The following is an 18,821-nucleotide window of genomic DNA, read 5'->3' as shown; positions in this document are numbered from 1 at the left end:
ATGAACAGAAATAGTCTAAGGCTTTAGAGCTTTATTATAGAAAGGCAGGGAGAAGAGAGAGAGAGAGAGAGAAAGAGAGAGAGAGAGAGAGAGCAGCCAAGGCCAAGAGGAGAGAAGGGGAAAAGAGAAAGAGAGAGAGAGAGAGAGAGAGAGAGAGAGAGAGAGAGAGAGAGACTGATAAATGGCCCTATTAGTCAGATCCTTCTTGTGGCTTCCTGTACCAGTCTCCAATGCCTAGGAATTTAGCCAAGTACATAGGTAGGTAGGCCATAAAGCTGTGTCAATTAAAATCCCCAAATAAAAATAAGCATTACTCCTGCATTATGTCTATTATACTTGGTAGGTAGGCTGGTCTGAACAACTTACACACAGTCTTTACTAAATTCTCACTGCCACCCTATAGGCCAGGTACTTTTTTTTTTTTTTTTTTAAGATAGGGAAACGAAAAATAATTTGCCCAAAGTAAGTGGCTCAAGCTTTTTACTGCTGTGATAAAATACCATGAGCAAAAGCAACTTGAGGATGAAAGGGTTTATTTCAGTTTACAGTACCACATTACAGTCCGTCACTGGGGGAAGTAAAGGCGGGAACAGGACAGAAACCTAGAGGCAGGAGCTGAAGCAGAGGCCATGATGGAGGAGTGTTGTGTACTGACTCGTTCAGCAGGCTTGCTTATAGTACTCAGGGCTACCAGTCCAGTGGTGGCACCACCCACAGAGAGCCAAACTGTCCCATATCAATCATCACTGAATAAGGTACACCACAGGCTTACCCACAGATGAACCTGGTTGGGGCATTTTCTGAATTTGGGTTCCCTCTTCTAAAAGAACTCTAGCTTCTGTCAAATTCACACAGAACTAGCCAGCAGAATTGGCTGTGATTAATAGGAGACCAGAGCTGCTAAAGTAAAACCTTTGTTTTGTTGTGACAATTGGTAACAGTCAACTGCAGCTGAGAAATTGGTGGTGATTAAAGAAGAGACTGGCATCACTGGGAAGTGTTACCTCCGGGTCAGCACATAGAACCTGTATTCTTGAAGCATCCAGAGGTGTATCATGTGCTGATAACTAAAGCTGTTAGTGTAAGAGTCACCCAGGTAGCACTGTTTTAAAGGTGTGCAGGGTTCACAGAGAGCAGCTGAGCCTTTGTACTGTGTGGTAGTGCTGCAGTCCCTGAGGAGAGGCCATTGGTGAAGGTATAGACTTAGCTGCAGTAGAAGATCCAGGATAGAAGGGCTCATGGAGAGATGTTGAGGCTTGGCACCATATGTCAGGGACAGAGTCCTTGAAGAGAGCCCAGGAGAGGCCAGTGGCAAAGGTACAGCCCAGTTGCAGAGACTCAACCTGGAGATCAAATCAGAGACTCACCTGGAGATCAAATCAGACCAGCATTTTGGAGATGCCAGTACCACTGGATGACCACCAAGGATTTGCTGTAGAGTGGAACAAGCCTGACATAATGAGAGATGCTGTGTGTATGCTATAGATTAGTCGCTAAACCTAAAGAAGATAATCCCTCAGAGGCATTCCCAGAAACCTGTCTCCAATGTGATTCTAGAGCACACCAAGTTGACAAGTGAGATAGAGTATCACAAGAAGAATGTTACAAAGTAAACACTGTCTACCAGGTTATCCTCAGACATGTGACACAATATGCTTATCCCTGCACAATGTAATTGGAACTTTTGAGGTCAAATTTGTACACACACTGAACGGATTCATTCTACAACATACAAAGTGAAAAGTTCAAGTCAGCATGTACCTTGGTCCTGTTACTTTCCTAAAAATTATGCCATAACATTTCTGTGTTTTCTGCTGGAAGCACGACATCACTAGTATGAAGTCTTAATTCTAAGTACATTTCTCTTGACAAAATTCTAATGAAACAGAACTTTTGCCACATATCATTTTGAAGAATTTTATAGGTTTTAAAATGTTTGTTGGGACAGTGAAATGGCTCAGCAGGTTAAGGACACTTGTTGCCAAGCCTGACGATCTGGTCTGATTTGATCTCCAGGTCCACACAATAAAGAGAACCAACTCCTGTAAGCTGTCCCCTGATCTCTACATGTGCATGCCTATAAATCATACACACAGACAATAAATATTAAAAAAAATTTCCAATGCTTCTTTAAAAAGAAGAAGACTACTGGAGCTAGGGAGGTGACAGTGAGTAGGAAGGAGTGTCTGGTGTGCAAGCCTGAGAGCCTGAGCTGGATCCACAGCACTCACATAACAAAACACCACCACTGACAACAGAAAAGGCTTGTTACTACTGTGTATTTAAAAACAATGCATCTGGCGAGCAAAGCTACCCCAAAGTCTCCATTCTGCCAACTAACTGTGTATATCTCGGATACACACATTTGTTTTTCTCTGTATAAGAGGTTTTGAAACCTGTACAACCAAAGTTTCAAAATGTACATTAAGGAACTTGGGAACTGGCTCAGTGGGTAAAGTGCCTGCTGTGGTGAGCTTAAGGACCCAGGTTCGGATCCCCAGTACCCATGTACAATGTTAGCCATGGTGGTACACTCCTGAACTCCTAGAGCTCAAAGGCAGAGACGGGAAGATGCACAGGGGCTGCTGGCCAGCCACTCTAGCCAAGAGTAAGCTCCAGACTCAGTACCTTGTCTACAAATGTAAGATGGAGAGGTGAGAGAAGATGGCACCCATACATACACCGCACATATGTATACACAAAAGGCTTATATTACAAATTTTGAACAAGAATATCTTGGTAAGAAAAACTCAATGGACCAAGAAAATCTTCCATAATGACTATGTCTAGCTTTCTTTTTGAGTCAAATAGTTGGCAAAATTACAACTATTTCACAGAAAGTGATATAGAAACTTAGATCTAAGTGCAATTCCAGAACCCAAATGTTCACAGAACCCAAATGCAAATAAATAAGAGACTCACTGTCAGGCAGATCTACGTCCTCCAGGGACTGGCTGCTAATAGAAACTGCTGCAAAGACAGTGACTGAGCAAAGTTTTGTTTGTTTTTAATCATAAAATAATGTATTTGAAATAATTTTAAACATCAGATCAATAAGATTACACAAATGTGGGAGTATGCTGGACTTTACAAAAAATAAAGCTAAGCATTTAAATATACAACTTTGGGTATACATCTCTTAGGAAGGTACCTTTTTAAGCATATACATAATTTATGGCATTTTACATAACTTGCTAAAACAAAAATTGTGGCCAATTAAACTCTTACAACAGTATAGAATGTGGCCATAACAGTCCCTATGGGAAGAACAGGACAGAGAGTGACATACTTGAAATGTTTCCCCAGGAGAGTTTGGCATTCTTTTGGTATGTGATTTCAATTTCACCATTATTTCTGTCAGCTATAATGTACACAGGTAGATTTAAAAGGGAGAGAGGAGGTACTTTGAATATCAGCTTCCTCCTCAGAGAGAGGTACAGAATGTGTTGCTCACATTTAGAGCCACCCCCTAAGAGCAAGACACATGACAGCACCTCTTAAGTACACAATTCAAAGGGAATCCTACTGTTTAAATGTTCTTACCAGCAGTTAGAAATTTGAAAAGCATTAGATGCTTAAAACATAGGGTAACTGGGAGATTCTTTATAAAAGAAAGAACTCCTTCTTGGGAATTAAAATAATACAAAACCAAATCATCCTTTTGAAATACTGTAACTAAATGCGTGCCAGATTTCTTCTTTGGTTGACCTATGATTTTTTTTCTTTTTCTTTTTTCCCCATCACTAAAACAAGGACCAGCTTTGGCATTCCCTGAGCAGCCACCTCTCCTTGGACACATGGTGTACACATCTAGTTCAAGATGGCATTCTCATCCTTTGTCAATTTGAATGCAAGGCCTCATATTTTCCCAGTACTTTCTACCTTTTCCACATTTCAGTGAGGTATAGCAGTAGTGGTTTTACTTAGCTAAAAAGGATGGCCCTCACTAGGCATCAGAAACACTGCAGTGTAGGGAGCCAGAGAGTCAGCAACCTCACCGTATAATTATCAGCTGTGTAATTCTGGCTCAACTAACTCAAGTTGACTTTGCCTCTACTCTGTAGCTTGTCACACTTCAACTACAGAAGGTAACTGTCACCATGAGCTAAGTAAGCTCTAATTGCAGACTATACAATCTAACACTAGGAGACAGGCTCAGCACAGGATACATTTTGACTCCTTCTTTATCCCACATCTAGATACAGCCTGTATCAGAGGAAGGCACCTCATTGCTGCTGAGTGGAAACAACAAAACAAATGAAGGTGGTAAAAGCTAGTCCCTAGCTATTGTAATTTTAAATGCAGGTCCGTAGGTGATACTTCCTCATAAAGTATACATAATACTGACTTTCAGAAAGCATCTGAATGCTCAGCTGCAAGAATCCACAGGCCACACAGACAAGATGTAGTAAAAGCTTGTCAGTGTAAGCAGTGGTCTTCCATACTGGTGACACTTCCAAGGTAGGTTTCAGAACAGTGCAACAGTGCTCCCAGTGTCTTCTTTGGCAGTAAACAGTGTGCGTCTGGATGGATGGAGTGATCACTTAAGAAGGGCAAGGTATAGGGCTCGAGAATACTTCATCTCTCTTTCCTGTTCCATACAGAATATCAAATCCCTGAGGCAGATTCTTGTGATTCTTGGACGAAAAGGTTTGGTGGCTGTTAGGCTGGAAGTCCCAGAAGTAGAAGGGTTATCTTTGAAGCTCTAAACAGAGAAATAAAAAAGAGAGAGAAGAAGTTTAGAATAAGGACTTTCACAAAGGGAAAGCCTGTTGTGGTGGTGCATGTGGCACTGTCCTTTGGGAAGGTATTATGGAAGGCTCAACCCACTGAAGTCATGACCTCATTCGCTCCTCTGTCCTGACCTGGCAGAGCCTGGAAGAAAGATCTCTTCTCTTCCAAGTGTTCCTTTGCTCCACTTTCCTGCCCCTTCCAGGTCAGACTTCCCACTTGAAAAATTTTACAAAAAGCTTCAAAGTGATGGGTGAATTTATTATTTTGATCACGGTGCTGAAGGGTTACATACACATAAAAAGCTCCTGCCACAAAGCAGTCTTTTATGCATCAATTGTAAAAATAAACATAACAAAAGCCCATTATGGTTCAAATCTCATCAAGCTACAGTGCCAAAAAAATCTTTAATGGCTCCCCAGAGGCCAGACCTCCACTTGAAAATTTGTCTCCTTTCTTTCATATAACATTGCAACAAGGTCTGTGAGGGATGCCCCCACTGCTTGGGTCAGATAGGAAAATGATTCTGGCCTGGGAAAGCCATGTGTCATAAGCCTCACAGCAAGGTGGAGTAGGACTCCATTTTTAACTTGGTCTGAAGTCACTGTGATTAGCCACTCTACTATGTGGTATTATTGATGGTGCCAGGTAAGCAGCATCCTGGTTCCCTTCAATCACACACTTGCCATTCTCTTTTACAAATGACTTTAGCTACATACAATAGGCAGAGATCTCCAGAAGGCCACTCAGGGGCAATCTATTTATCTAATGAAATTTATTAAGAAGCTCATGCTGTATAATAGTAATTCATAGATGGTTCCATACCACCACAAGCTCACAAGACCAGAAGATTTCTACGGACAATGACTATTATATATTATATCTGGTAGTCGGCAAAGTATAAAGTACAGCATGGATTATCCACAGTATTTTACTTTTTAAACAGAGTCTCATCACTATTTAGCTCTGGTTGGCCTGAAACTCACTGTGTAGGTCAGACTAGGCCTCAAACTCAAAGATCTACTTTCCTCTTCCTGCCAAGTGTTGAAGTGCTGGCATTTAAAGGCATGCACTACCAGCCTAATATTTTCCTAACCAAATTTACTGATTATAAACAGAACAGCCAATGTGAGTTTCACATTCATCTAAGAATGAACTGTCTTATTCCTGCAATAAGACAGCTTCTTAAACACTGACATCTATGCACTATTTTGTTAAATTCTCCTTTTTAAGTTTTTATTTATTATTATTATTATTATTATTATTTGGCTGAGTGATGTGGGGTTGGGGAAAGGGCATATGCATGGCATGGCCTGTATGTGGAGGACAGAGAACAACTCTGTGAGTTGCTTCTCTCCTATATTTATGGGGGTCTTAGGGATCAAACTCGGCTTGTCAGGCTTTTGTAGCAAGTGCTTTATCCACTGAGCCATCTTAATGTCACTTAGACAACAACAACAACAACAACAACGAAGGTAACCAACAGTCTTATTGAGTTTTGCCATCTAAGAACAATATCAGCAACCCGCATGGTATCGTAACAGTACAAGTGCAGTAGTGGCACACACACCTTGGCAGTAATCAACAGCTCTCTAATTGAACCCATTCAAGAAGATGGATGCCATGTCTGGTACTAGAAACTTAGCTAATTATTCAGTACTAGAGAAATTATGGTTATTAAAAGAGAATCTACAACTAAACCAACTACTAACATAATCCCTAACAATAATCCATAAACACTGTGTTCTTATGCCAACAGATAAGGGTAGTATTTAACCTTCATTGAAGAAATCTCTTTGCAACAGTAAGCGACCACTCCAGAAAACCACAACCAATAAAAATGCAGAGTCGTGGAGCTCCGTCCAAACAGTTACATCAGCAATCAGACTGCACCTTCACTTCAGGTTCAGAGATCATTTCAGAAGAGGGACTGGAAAATTACAAGTGCCCGAGGAACTGGGAGTTTGCTGTAAGACTGTATTTTCTGGTAATATTAGAAGCTATACACAAAGTCTCAGAAATATGAAGACCCAAATGTGACACCAATAAACAAGCTGAACTGGATGGGGAAAAGCCTATAAGGCCTCAACTCAACACAAAGAACTAAGGACAACTGAGGAAAGAGCACACCAATTGGCTATCCAGTGCCAAACAGTGATTCCTGAAAACATGTGCACAAATAATACATGGATTCAATAGGCTATATTTAAGAAGACATATAATGTGTGTGTATGTGTGTGTGTATATATATGATATATGCATATATATACACAAATACATATATATTCATAACAATTAGTGAAAAAAGAGAGGCCATTAATTTTAAAAAGAGCAGGGAAGAATATATGAAAGGATTTTGAAGGAACATAATTAAATTATAATCTCAAAAATTAAAAATAAATCCAGGCAGGGTGATGCATTCCTTTAATCCCAGCACTCAGTGGGGAAAAGCAGGTAGATCTCTTGAGTTGGAGGCCAGCCTGGTCTACACAGTCAGTTCCAGGGCAGACAGGACTACACAGAAAAAAACCCTGTCTCAAAAAAATACCAATTAACAGATTAATTAATTACAAAAATGTTTAAATTGCTATCATATGTGTGTAAGACATATATATATATATATGAGTGCTGGTGGGCATATACCAATCTAGTGTGTGGATATCTGAGGACAGCTTTCAGGAGTAGGTTCTCTCCTTCTACCATGTATTCCAGGGATCACACCAGGGTTGCTGGACTTGTAAAGTAAGCACATTCACCCACTGAATCATCTTGCTTGCCCCAAGTAAAGAATTTCTTGGAATGATAATTGTGTAAAAGTGAAGCCCTCATTTTGTGTGTAGGGTGAGGGGTCTACTTTAGCTAAAAACTCTAGATTACAGAGTATCCTAGCAGATGCGTCCCAGCAGCAGAAGGGCCTTTGGAGGAATGGCTGTAATACCCACAGGCAGCAGAAAAGAGGCATGTACAAGATTTTACTCAGTTGGCACTAAGCATTCCACTCTTGCACAGTTCAGGATCCCTTTCTTAGGGAATGGTGCCACCCACACTGAGCATGTCTTCTAATCTTCAATCAATTATGAAGATAATCCTCCACAGGCAGGCCAGTCCGATCTAGACAATTATTACTCACTGAGACTCTCCACATCATATAAACCTTATGCCTTTTACCTCATTTTTTTTAAAAACTGTATTTTGTTTTCAGGACTGGAAAGATGGCTCAAAGGGTAGAGGCACATTTGGCACAAGCCTGAGACCTGTGTTTGATCCTGGGAACACAGGAAAAGGTGAAAGAAAAGAACGGACTCCGCAAAGTCTTCTCCCTTCCACATGAAAGTAGGGCATGCACACCCATGCATGTGCATTATGAATGCACACACAATAATAAATTAATTTTGTAAAACTTAAAAGTATATTTAAAAAATCCCATTTTGATAGGATTGGTAAGTTTGATAGGATAAAGCAAGTTTGTTTCATCCACTTGAGACTTTCTGAGAGGTACTTAAGTCATATGGGAATCAAATCGTCCCATTCTGTTTCAATAACAATGAATTTTAGTTATTCCTGTCACAATTTTGGTTTGTTTTGATAGTGCAGGGCATGGTGTATATAGACTACAAAACACCAAGGTAAAACCAGTCAACCAAATTCCATGATGTTCATAGCATGACTTCAGGGAGGTTTTACTTAGTCAAAAATTTTTCTAATAACATTCAATTTTTGAGGGCTATAATATCCTAGCCATGTCAGTGTTTTCATTAGGTTAACTTGCTCATACCACCCCATGGAAGAAACATTGGAAAGCCCATGAGGAAGAAGGGTGCAGAGTGTGATTTGTGCATGTCTAAGTAGTGAACTATGACTGAGCAAGCATGGCAGTCCATAGTGAGTGATCTCGTATCTCCCTTTGCTGAAACCTTTGCTACTCAGATAGATGACACTTTACTACTGTTAATTATTATCACTAAAACATTTTTGCATGATTTCTGTAGGATGATCTCAACAACTCAGCTTTGGAAACAATAAATATACAGAATAGGAAGTCAGTAAAATGTATTATAGATGTGACAGGCAATCTTGTTTATAACAATTAGAGTTATTTAAAACTTCAGTGCATTCTAAAGAAGAAGGAAGAAGGAGGGGAAGAAGGAAGGGAGGGAAAGAAGGAGGAGATGAGGGAAGAAGGGAAGACAGATAGATGGATGGAAGGACAGATGGATGAATAATAGATGGATCTCATATATAGTTCAGGTTGGTACCCAAATCACCTTGAAGCCAAAGATAAACTCTGAACTTTTGGCCCACCTGTCCGTACTTCCCAAATGCCACCATGCCTGGTTTATATGATGGTTGGGTTCACATAGGACTTTCAGCAAGCTACACAAGGATTTACTGACCTGGCTATATTTCTGGCTCAAAAAAGGATTTTTTTAAAAAGTCATAAATGATATATTATTGCTAATTCTAAATCTGTACATATATTTAAGTGTCCACACATCTGCCTGCAAGTAAGTTTACCATCTTACATAAAATTTAAATTTGACTAGACAAATATGTCTCAGTAATTTTGTGTTTAATGAAAATACCTAGAAATGTCATTTTTACTAAAGGTCGCATAAGTTATATTTTGAACTAGTATTCACAGTGATCCTTACTGGAAACACAATGATTTATTATAAGTGAAGTAAGCTATAACAACTGAGAGACCCAGAATACAAAGGAACACCTACTGTATGGTTCCATTTTTGGCCATACTTCCAAACAGGCAAGCCTGCAGGAGTCAGGCAATGAAGATTCTTCTTGGGGATCGGACGAGCTGGGACGAGCTGGGAGGATACACTAGTTTTCAAAAGTTCCATGATGCTTCCTCCTTAGTCTGACTACTGTGTAGGTGGGTACATTCCCTGCCTAAAAACTGAGTCAGCTTATGCTTTGGTTTTTGTCCCTTCTGGATCAATGTTGTGTTTTGATAAAAAAATTAAACTGCTAGCAAAAATCCCATCTCATCTCTGTAGGAAATTAAAAGGAAAGTGCAAGAGGGGGAAGAAAAGATAATAAGATTGTTAAATATAAAGAAAATACAGACCCAATTATCTGGGTTAAAGAACAAAGGGGTTATGGTTCATGTCTGTCATATGACAAGCCCGAAGGATACAAGGGAAGAGCTGCACTATAGCTGCCAGGCCAGGGTTGAAGAGGAGGTCACTGCAACAGGATGCAGTGGAAGGCCCGAGGCAATGTTATAAATGAAACAAACCCCAAGGGACACTCTACAACCACCACAAATGTCTTTCATAATTTACAACTTCACTTTCTTCCCCCAAATCATGACTGACTTAGAAAGCCAAATTCTTGAAACTGCATGCAAAATAAATGCCTCCTGTTTTTTGTAAGTTGGATAGTTAACAATTCTGACTGGTTAGTTTCACCATGGTAAAGCCATAATAATCAGATAATTCTTGTTTACTGAATGACTACATGTATTCATCAACACTAAACCTGACTTTTAGTTTTCCTTTTTATTCATGTCACCAGCTCCTTTCCCTAAGTTCACTTAGTTCAACAATGCCAAGGCTGAAAAATTAATTGTACTTCAGGGAGAATATAAAAGAAAAAAAATAGGATCTTATAAAGAGCTCACTGTTTCTGAAACAGGGGGTTTCCCATCCACTTCTCACACGAGGATATTCTTTTATATGGATTCTTAAAATGGAGAAACAACCAACTCAACCAAATGCCTACCAAACCTAGTGTCCACACCTTCTACAACAACAGACTAATTAAACTAGCTTCACTGATTTGTTAGGATTGTAGCATTGACAAAGCTTCCTACTTCTATAATGAAACAGCAGAAATTCTTTTATTCTTAAAAGGAGAAAGTGAGTACCAGTAATTACCAGCTTTAGATATAACATCATTTAACAATGCAGTGACTTGATGTGCCAGGATGGAATATATTCAGAGGGGACAGGGGACAGACTGTGTGAGGGGTGGGACTGGGAAGGGGTGCGATCAGGATGTAAAGTGAATAAATAAATAAATGAAAAAAGAAACAATGACTAAAAACAACTAGCCATCCAGGTTTTTTATTCTACATAATGGAGCAGGTGGTATAAAATAAAATCTATAAAAGCCTTTTAGCTTTTCCTTAAGTTATATCACTTCTGCACCAAGTTAGAAGCCAAAATAAGAGCTAGGTAGCTGGAGTGGCTTCAGGAGTCCTGCCACACTTCTCTCACTTCATGTGGACCTTTATCCAAATGTCACCACCCTTGCAGAAGGGCAGGAAGAAGCTGAGCAAAACAGTGTCCTGGACTGGACAGGACCAGTGCACAGGAACTCACAGCAGCATGGAGTAGGGTGGAGCTCATGAGCTGCTTACAAGAAGCTGATAAGAGGTCAGTAGAAAACCTGTCTCCATTGCTAATTCACACTCTGATCTAGTTCAAGTACTGTATCACAGGCACTATGCTGGGATGACATTGTACAGAAATTACACTAGTTGTTAATTTCATAAACAATTTTAAACAAACTACTTAACTTCTCTGTGCCTCAGTTTCTTACACTGTAAACAAGGATATTAACCACTCTACCCTCAGATCTATTTGAAAATAGCACTGGGAACACAGTATGCAATCTCTAAATGCTGGCCTTTATCATCTTAATGAAATAACTGGTCATTTGGGAGGCACTGAATGTTTGCAATCAGGAAAAAGCATATATAACTTTAGCTCCAGACACAACGTTTCTCCTAATCAAATTTACCACCTGTACCCCATTCTCTCAAGTTCTTATTAAATCACCAACTCACTAAAATTAGAGAAATGATAAATTTTGTTATGCTTCTCGTTTCTCAGTGAACTCTTCAAATTTTAGTGGAGCTTTCAGTGCTTAAAGCACTGAAATACTAATAGCCACTCTGCAGGTTGCAGGTGGACAAAGGACACAGGTACAGATAGGACATCCTTCCTATACTTCTCCACTGAAACCACACACACACAAAGTCTGTCAAGCCAAGTAACTAGAAAATAAACCTCTTCTGTACTTTTCCTTGTATTGTAAGACTAAGAAAACACAAATGTTCTCTGAACGTTAACAGAGAACCAAGCACAGAAAATGGGGCATCTTTAAAAGAGAGGAATGGAAGTAACAGTACACACACTTCTCAGATTCTCTGCCCAGTTTCTACTAAGGCCCAGTGCTAAGCCATTTTAATAGCTCTTAGGGTGGGATACAAATCTTTATAAACTTGAAGAATTTAACAAAGGTTACATGTGGGAGTTAGGGATCAGATGAGACCTGGTTCCACAATAAACATTCTCTAGAACCTGGAAGCTCAGATAAATAAAAGTGTTTTTAGAGTGGGCTCAGTAGGTAAGAGTGCTTGCTGCACAAGCAAGAGGATCTTAATTCAGATATCCAGAATCCTCTTAAAAGAGCTGGGTGTGCATGTGTACATGCATACTCACACCTCCCCGCTCCCCAAGCACTGACGGGAAACATAGAAATGAAGTGGGGTTACTAGGGTTGGAAGCTCCAATTTAGTAAGAGACTGTCTCATGTGAGTAAGGTGGAAAGTGATAGAACAGGACAATGGCCTTCTTCTGGACCATGAACACGCACACAGGTGAACACAACTTCATATACAACACCCCCACCCCGTGCAACAACACACAGATCCTTATGTCCCAAAGACTAAGCTTTCAAGTCAGATACAAGTCAGTTGGTAGTGTGCTCGTCTAACATGCAGGGAGCCCTGGGTTTGACTAGAGGCACCACTGGTGGCTCATACCTGTAAATACGGCACTAAGATGGAGGGAGGGAGATCAAAAGCTCAATGTCAACCACATCAACACAGTGAGTTGACTCAAGATCCTGGCTAAAACACAAAAACAAAGAACAAAAACAAGACAAAACAAACAAACAAACAAACAAACAAACCCAAAGACTAAACTTTCTAAGCCTCGAGGGGAGCACACTGAACTTTGAGGCTGACTGCCCTCTGCTGGTCAAGAGGCAGAACTTTCAAAGCTACAGTTTGACTTTAATCACATTCATTTTATCCTTGAGAGTGGTAGCAAGGCATAGGCAGTCAGACATGTCTGTCTCTGCTCAATAATTTTGTCATTCTGGTGTGTTTCAAAGAAAGTAAGCAGACTTAGGAGACATTGAACCACAGGCTTTAAACTGTAAGTGTGGTTCTGAAATGATGTCAGCTGTTAAAGAAATAAACTGGCTGTCATATGTGCTAAAGGCTACTCTTTATTTCAGGCCCCACCACTTTTTAGCAAAGCTTCTGAATGAATGTACAATACTACCCCACATTCAACATACTCTGAACCACTAGTCCTTCCCTTCTCCCTCTTTTATTTCAAGAAATGCAAACATATATACATAAAATACCCAATGCAAAAATCTGGATGAGACCATCCCCAGCCTTTCCATCCACCATGCTGTATCGGCCCGCCACGCTTACCCATCCTACCTCTCCTTAACACACTTTAAGTCACTTACTTCTTTTAACTTTTTCACTTTTATTATCTTCTATTATTTGAAAAGTACTGATTTTTAAACAGTCTATCCTCTTGTATTACTATTGCTTACACTGGAATGTGAGTAACTGTTCTAAAACAATCATCTGGTAATACAATTTTCCTGTTTAAAATATAGGACCAGATACAAATACACAAGGACATAAAAAGACATTTGTATCCACAATAAGGCCAGTCCTGTCTCTCATTTCTTTATTCTTGTCACAAACTGCTGCTCATGGAATAAGTAATGTGTCCCTTTGATTTGGCCAGTGAACAGCAAACAGTATGCTTTCTTCCTGGTGTGGCATTCTCCAGTCCAGCTGTCCTATTCTCAAGTTCTAGCACCGAAATGCTTAAGGACTGAAGTCAGGCAGTGTATTTTCCCAATGCCTATCAACATTTGTCCAGTTCTAGATTAGTTGCAATCTGTGCACTTTCCTAGGATTCTCCGCAAACTACAAGCCTGTTGTTCCATTATCTCAAACCTGCCACTCACTGAACTGAAGAGGATGACTGTGACCTATGAAGAATTTTACAGTCACTAAAGAAGGATCTGATCCATGTGTGCAGGGTCCAGTGTCACACAATAACACAGTTGGTATGAATGAGTACTAAAATCGAATCACCACAATCCTTGGCCCTTCTGAGTCAAACTGTGCTGCTATTCTTAGCAAACAAATTATTTTTAGCCAAAAATATTCTTAGCCAAACAAATCTGGAAGAAAAATGTAAAGTTCTTGAGGGTGCATTTGTGAAGTATTATCCAGTCCTCTAAAAACTGTTTTATTTACTTACTCCCATCAAGCTACCATCATATGGAATTTATCCAAAACAATGGGGTTTTTTTTGCAGTTTTTTCCCTTATATTCTCAAAATAGTGAGAAAGCAGTTCAGCCAGCTAAGTACTATAACACATAAGAGCAGCAAATGGCCAAATAGCAGCCAACTCTAAAAAGCCATAACTTGACTGCCTCCAGTGGCTAAGTACAAAAATACACCTTAGGACTTCTAAGTCATTAGAAAACTCATGCAAACTTTCTGGATCTCGGTTTTATGTTTTGTTAAAACTTCTTCACATAACTGACAGTGAAGTATCAACAAGTAGGCCGCGTTTCATACCAGAAGAACTGTGAAAGCTGCTGTGCTGAACAACTAACTAAAGTTGTAGGTTTACTAACAGTTTTGAATGTAGCTTTATTTACAAGATTATCAATTATAGAGTTTGTGAGGTCCATACAGGATAAAAAATACTCCTATAAAAATATCTGGACTGACAGGAAACTGAAAGAGCCCGAGCAATGCTGCTTTTTCATTCATAAGCGCTGAACATATAACAAGGCTAAGTAATGGCAGTCTACTACAGAGGGGAATCCAAAGCTAGCAGGAGTAGCACAAAGAACAGAGGGTGGATAGGTAGCTTGGAGGGAGGGCTCCTATGTACAATGAATGATACTAACTCAACCTTAGCAACAGTCAAAAAAATTTGCATGTTTTATGTTTTAAAAGAGACAGATGCCACTTTAAAAAAAAAGGTATATCTAAAAAGGTTAAAAAAAAGGAAACAGTGAAATTGTTAAAATATACTTGACTAAGTGACATGATAATATACAGGAGAAATTAAAAAACAATTTCTTAAAGACCCACTGTGAATAAAAACACAATTTACATATGTGAAAAAAAGAAAAATCATGTAAATTCTAGTCATAAGAAAGCTATCACAGCTATAAAATATTAAAGAAGCAGGCTTACAGATGAAGAATATTTCTAGAAATGAAGATCATTCCATAATGACAGAAACACAACTTCTGTCAGAAAGACATATGGCACCTACAAGCAAGCCATTCAATGACAGAAACAGAAATTAAAGTAGACATAGGTGAACACATAATCATAGTCGTCTCACCGTCTTCTCTCAGCACCTCCAGCCCAAAGTAAACTAGTAAGAAGACAGAGAATTACAGACACTATACTAATAAGGGCAGAATATATGCTTATAAATAGTCATCTAAACTGACCAAACACTTAGACATAAGCTTCAACAGATTTAAAAGGACTGAAATCATAGACTGTGTTCTCGGCCACATGAAAACAAAACCAATGTAGAAAGGAAACACACTTCTAAACACCTGGTATGTGAAAGCTATCAAGAAGGAAATTAGAGTTAATACAAGCAAATTATATATAACATATTAAAGTTTGTATGGGTGAAGCCAAGACAGAAAGATAGGGAAAATTCATAGTAGATACTCAAATGTTCGGTTGGTTGAGTGCAGGCCTAGCTTGCATAAAAGCTTTTGCTCAATCCCTAATATCCAATAAAAGTGCATGTGGTGGTGAATGCTTCAATTTCTACAACTTTTAGGAGGTAGAAGCAGGAAGATAAGAAGTTCAATGATATCCTTGATGATGTAGTAAGTTTTAGGTCAGCCTGGTGTACATGAAATCATGTCTCAAGAAAATGTTCAATAAGTTGTAAATTAGTGTTTGATTAATAAAAACCAATGAAGCCTTTCTAGACTAACAAAGAAGTGAGAGGAGGGGAGAAAAAGGATAAAACTCACTGTTTACCAACATTGGGAATGAAGAAGAATATACTTTATTGCAAACATTAAAACGATAAGAAGACATAATGAATAACTTCATGTTAACAACCTGAACAACTCAGATAAGATAGAGTCTCTTAGGGCAGAAAAAGTATAGTGACAAGAACAGAAGGTGCTGGTCAAATTTCATTCACACTCAAGAGGCAGAGAACAATGGATGTTTGTGCTTAGCTAGCCTTAGTCAGTCTTGAACCATGCTATTGCCTAATTTATGCTGAGTCCCCCTTCAATTAACAATCTAGATAACCCCTCACAGTTAGCCCAGAGATTTGTTTCACTGATTCTAAATCCCATCAGGTTGACAATAAAGATTAATCACCACAAGTATAAAAACTGTTCAAGAAACATACTTTTACCAAGCAACACAAAAAGAAAATCCAACATTGACTATTCTCTACACTGAACTCTCTGTAGGCCTGGATAAGAGAAATAATAAGCAGTAGCTATGATACAGTCTGAATACATACAGTCTTTACACCAAACTAACCAGTCCCTTACTCTTGCAGACTGGCTCAAAGTCATAGACATGGATAGAATGAAGCCAGAATGTCACATAAATGACTGCTAGCCCAGTTCAAGAAAGTTCTTGCTCCCTTAAGAGCACATGTTTAACATCTTTCTGCTCTACTTTTTGCTCTTGTGTTCTCTTTCTCTCTCCCCTCTCCCTCCCTTTTCTTTGATGAGAGCAGTAAGCAGTAGCCTTATCACTGCACTATAGCCTGTCTTAAAATTTCCTATCTGTGTGCTCTTGCAGACATGCAGATATCCACAGAGATTAAACCTAGGACAAGCAAGCACATTATGACAGTAATATTTCCAGCCATTTTTCATTTTTTTTTATTCTGGCACACTGTTCAGTAAGTTATCAGGGTTGGCTCTGAACTTACTCTGCAGCCCAAGCAGGCCTTTCAAGTACCATCCTGATGCCTCATATTCTCAGAGAGCTGGGATATAAAATATGCTAATCAGTAATATAAAAAACTAGAATATAACTGTAAGTACGATTAATGACATGACAGACTTAGTGGATACTAAAATATAAGGAAAATGACGATGGTAGACATAAATTAACAAGGCTACAATACTCATGGGTTAAAAGGTAAAATGTTCATTCCCCCCAAATTATCTCTAGAATCAATGCCAGCCTGACTGAGGAAAAAGCTACACAGGTATGTTTATAACAGTGATGCGTCTAAAACTCATGTAAATGCATACAGTTCATATAAAATTATACAAAATAGCTTTTTTAAAAAATTAGAAGAACCATGTAGACTGACTTCAAATCAATTAATAAAGAAAAAACTGGAATATAAAAATAATAGATACACCTTCCCCACAGGAGGAAAGGTGGGTGCCCAGGAGGGCTCTGACCCCCAGAGCAGGTGAGGGAGGCATCTTGTCTCCCGGGTCCCTCTGAGACCAGTCTGAGCAGGTAAGAGTGTAGACTGCAGAAGTGACACAACTTCTGGGACAGGCAGAACCAACACAGCTTCTGGGACAGGCCCTGTTTTGGGCTGCAGACATCTGGGCACCTTCCCCGCCAGAGGAGAGGTGACCACCTGGGGGTTGCTCTGACCTCCAGAGCAGGTGAGGGAACCATCTTGTGTCTTGGGTCCCTCAGAGAACAGTCTGCACAGGTGAGAGTGCAGACTACAGAAGCTACACAGCTTCTGGGACAGGCAGAAACAACACAGCTTCTGGGACAGACCCCGATTCAGGCTCCAGACATCCAGGCACTTTGTAGACCGACTTCAAATCAATTAATAAAGAAAAAATTGGAATATAAAAATAATAGATACACCTTCCCCACAAGAGGAGAGGTATCCACCCAGGAGGGCTCGGCCTGACCAGGTGAGGGAGCCATCTTGGGCCCCAGATCCCTCAGAGACTAGTCTACCCAAGTGAGAGCACAGTCTACAGAAGCGATACAGCTACTGGGACAGACCACTTTTCGAGCTCCAAACATCTGGGCACCTTCCCTGCCAGAGGAGAGGTGTCTGCCCTGGAGGGCTCTGACCACCAGAGCAGGTAAGAGAGTCATCTTGTGTCCTGTGTCCCTTGGAGACCAGTCTGTGCAGGTGAGTGTGTAGACTACAGAGGAAACACATCTTCTGGGACCTGCTCTGTTTTGGGCCTTAATCTTCAGACAGGAGGCAGGTCTGAACACCAGATATCTGTGCACCTTCCCTGCAAGAGGAGAGCTTGCCTGCAGAGAGTACTCTGACCACTGAGACTCAGGAGAGAGCTAGACTCCCAGGTCTGCTGACAGAGTCTAACAGAATCACAGGAGGAACAAGCTCCAACCAGAGACAACTATAACAACTAACTCCAGAGATTACCAGATGGCAAAAGGCAAACGTTAAGAATCTTACTAACAGAAACCAAGACCACTCACCATCATCAGAACCCAGCACTCCCACCCCACCCAGTCCTGAATACCCCAACACACCCAAAAAGCAAAACTCAGAATTAAAATCATATCACATAATGCTGGTAGAGGACATCAAAAAGGACTTTAATAACTCACTTAAAGAAATACAGGAGAACACTGCTAAAATGGTAGAAGTCCTTAAAAAATTACAGGAAAACACAACCAAACAGGTGAAGGAATTGAACAAAACCATTTGAGACCTAAAAAGGGAAGTAGAAACAAAACAACCCAAAGTGAGAAAATGCTCGAGATAGAAACCCTAGGAAAGAAATCTGAAATCAGAGATGCAAGCATCAGCAACAGAATACAAGAGATGGAAGAGAGAATCTCAGGTGCAGAAGATTCCATAGAGAACATGGGCACAACAATCAAAGAAAATGTAAAATGCAAAAAGATCATAACTCAAAACATCCAGGAAATCCAGGACACAATGAGAAGACCAAACCTACGGATAATAGGAGTAGATAAGAATGAAGATTTTCAACTTAAAGGACCAGCAAGGGGCTGGTGAGATGGCTCAGTGGG

At 39.8% G+C, this 18,821-nt stretch overlaps 1 protein-coding gene across 1 annotated transcript in view; it reads right to left on the bottom strand.

Moving 5' to 3' along the window:
• Positions 1 to 2,959: 2,959 nt before the first annotated feature.
• The window catches only part of Taf4b (TATA-box binding protein associated factor 4b), a 118,999-nt gene continuing 103,137 nt past the window's right edge, over positions 2,960 to 18,821 (bottom strand). Inside the window, exon 15 of the mRNA XM_021150590.2 lies at positions 2,960 to 4,705. Within this exon, the coding sequence (XP_021006249.1) occupies positions 4,541 to 4,705 (165 nt within the window). The 3' untranslated portion in view covers positions 2,960 to 4,540. The remainder of the gene's footprint in view (positions 4,706 to 18,821) is intronic.

Source organism: Mus caroli, chromosome 18, assembly GCF_900094665.2.
Source record: "Mus caroli chromosome 18, CAROLI_EIJ_v1.1, whole genome shotgun sequence".
NCBI classification, from domain to species: Eukaryota; Metazoa; Chordata; class Mammalia; order Rodentia; family Muridae; genus Mus; species Mus caroli.
Note: the sequence above shows the minus strand (reverse complement) of the source record. Positions and strands in the feature narration are given on the sequence as shown.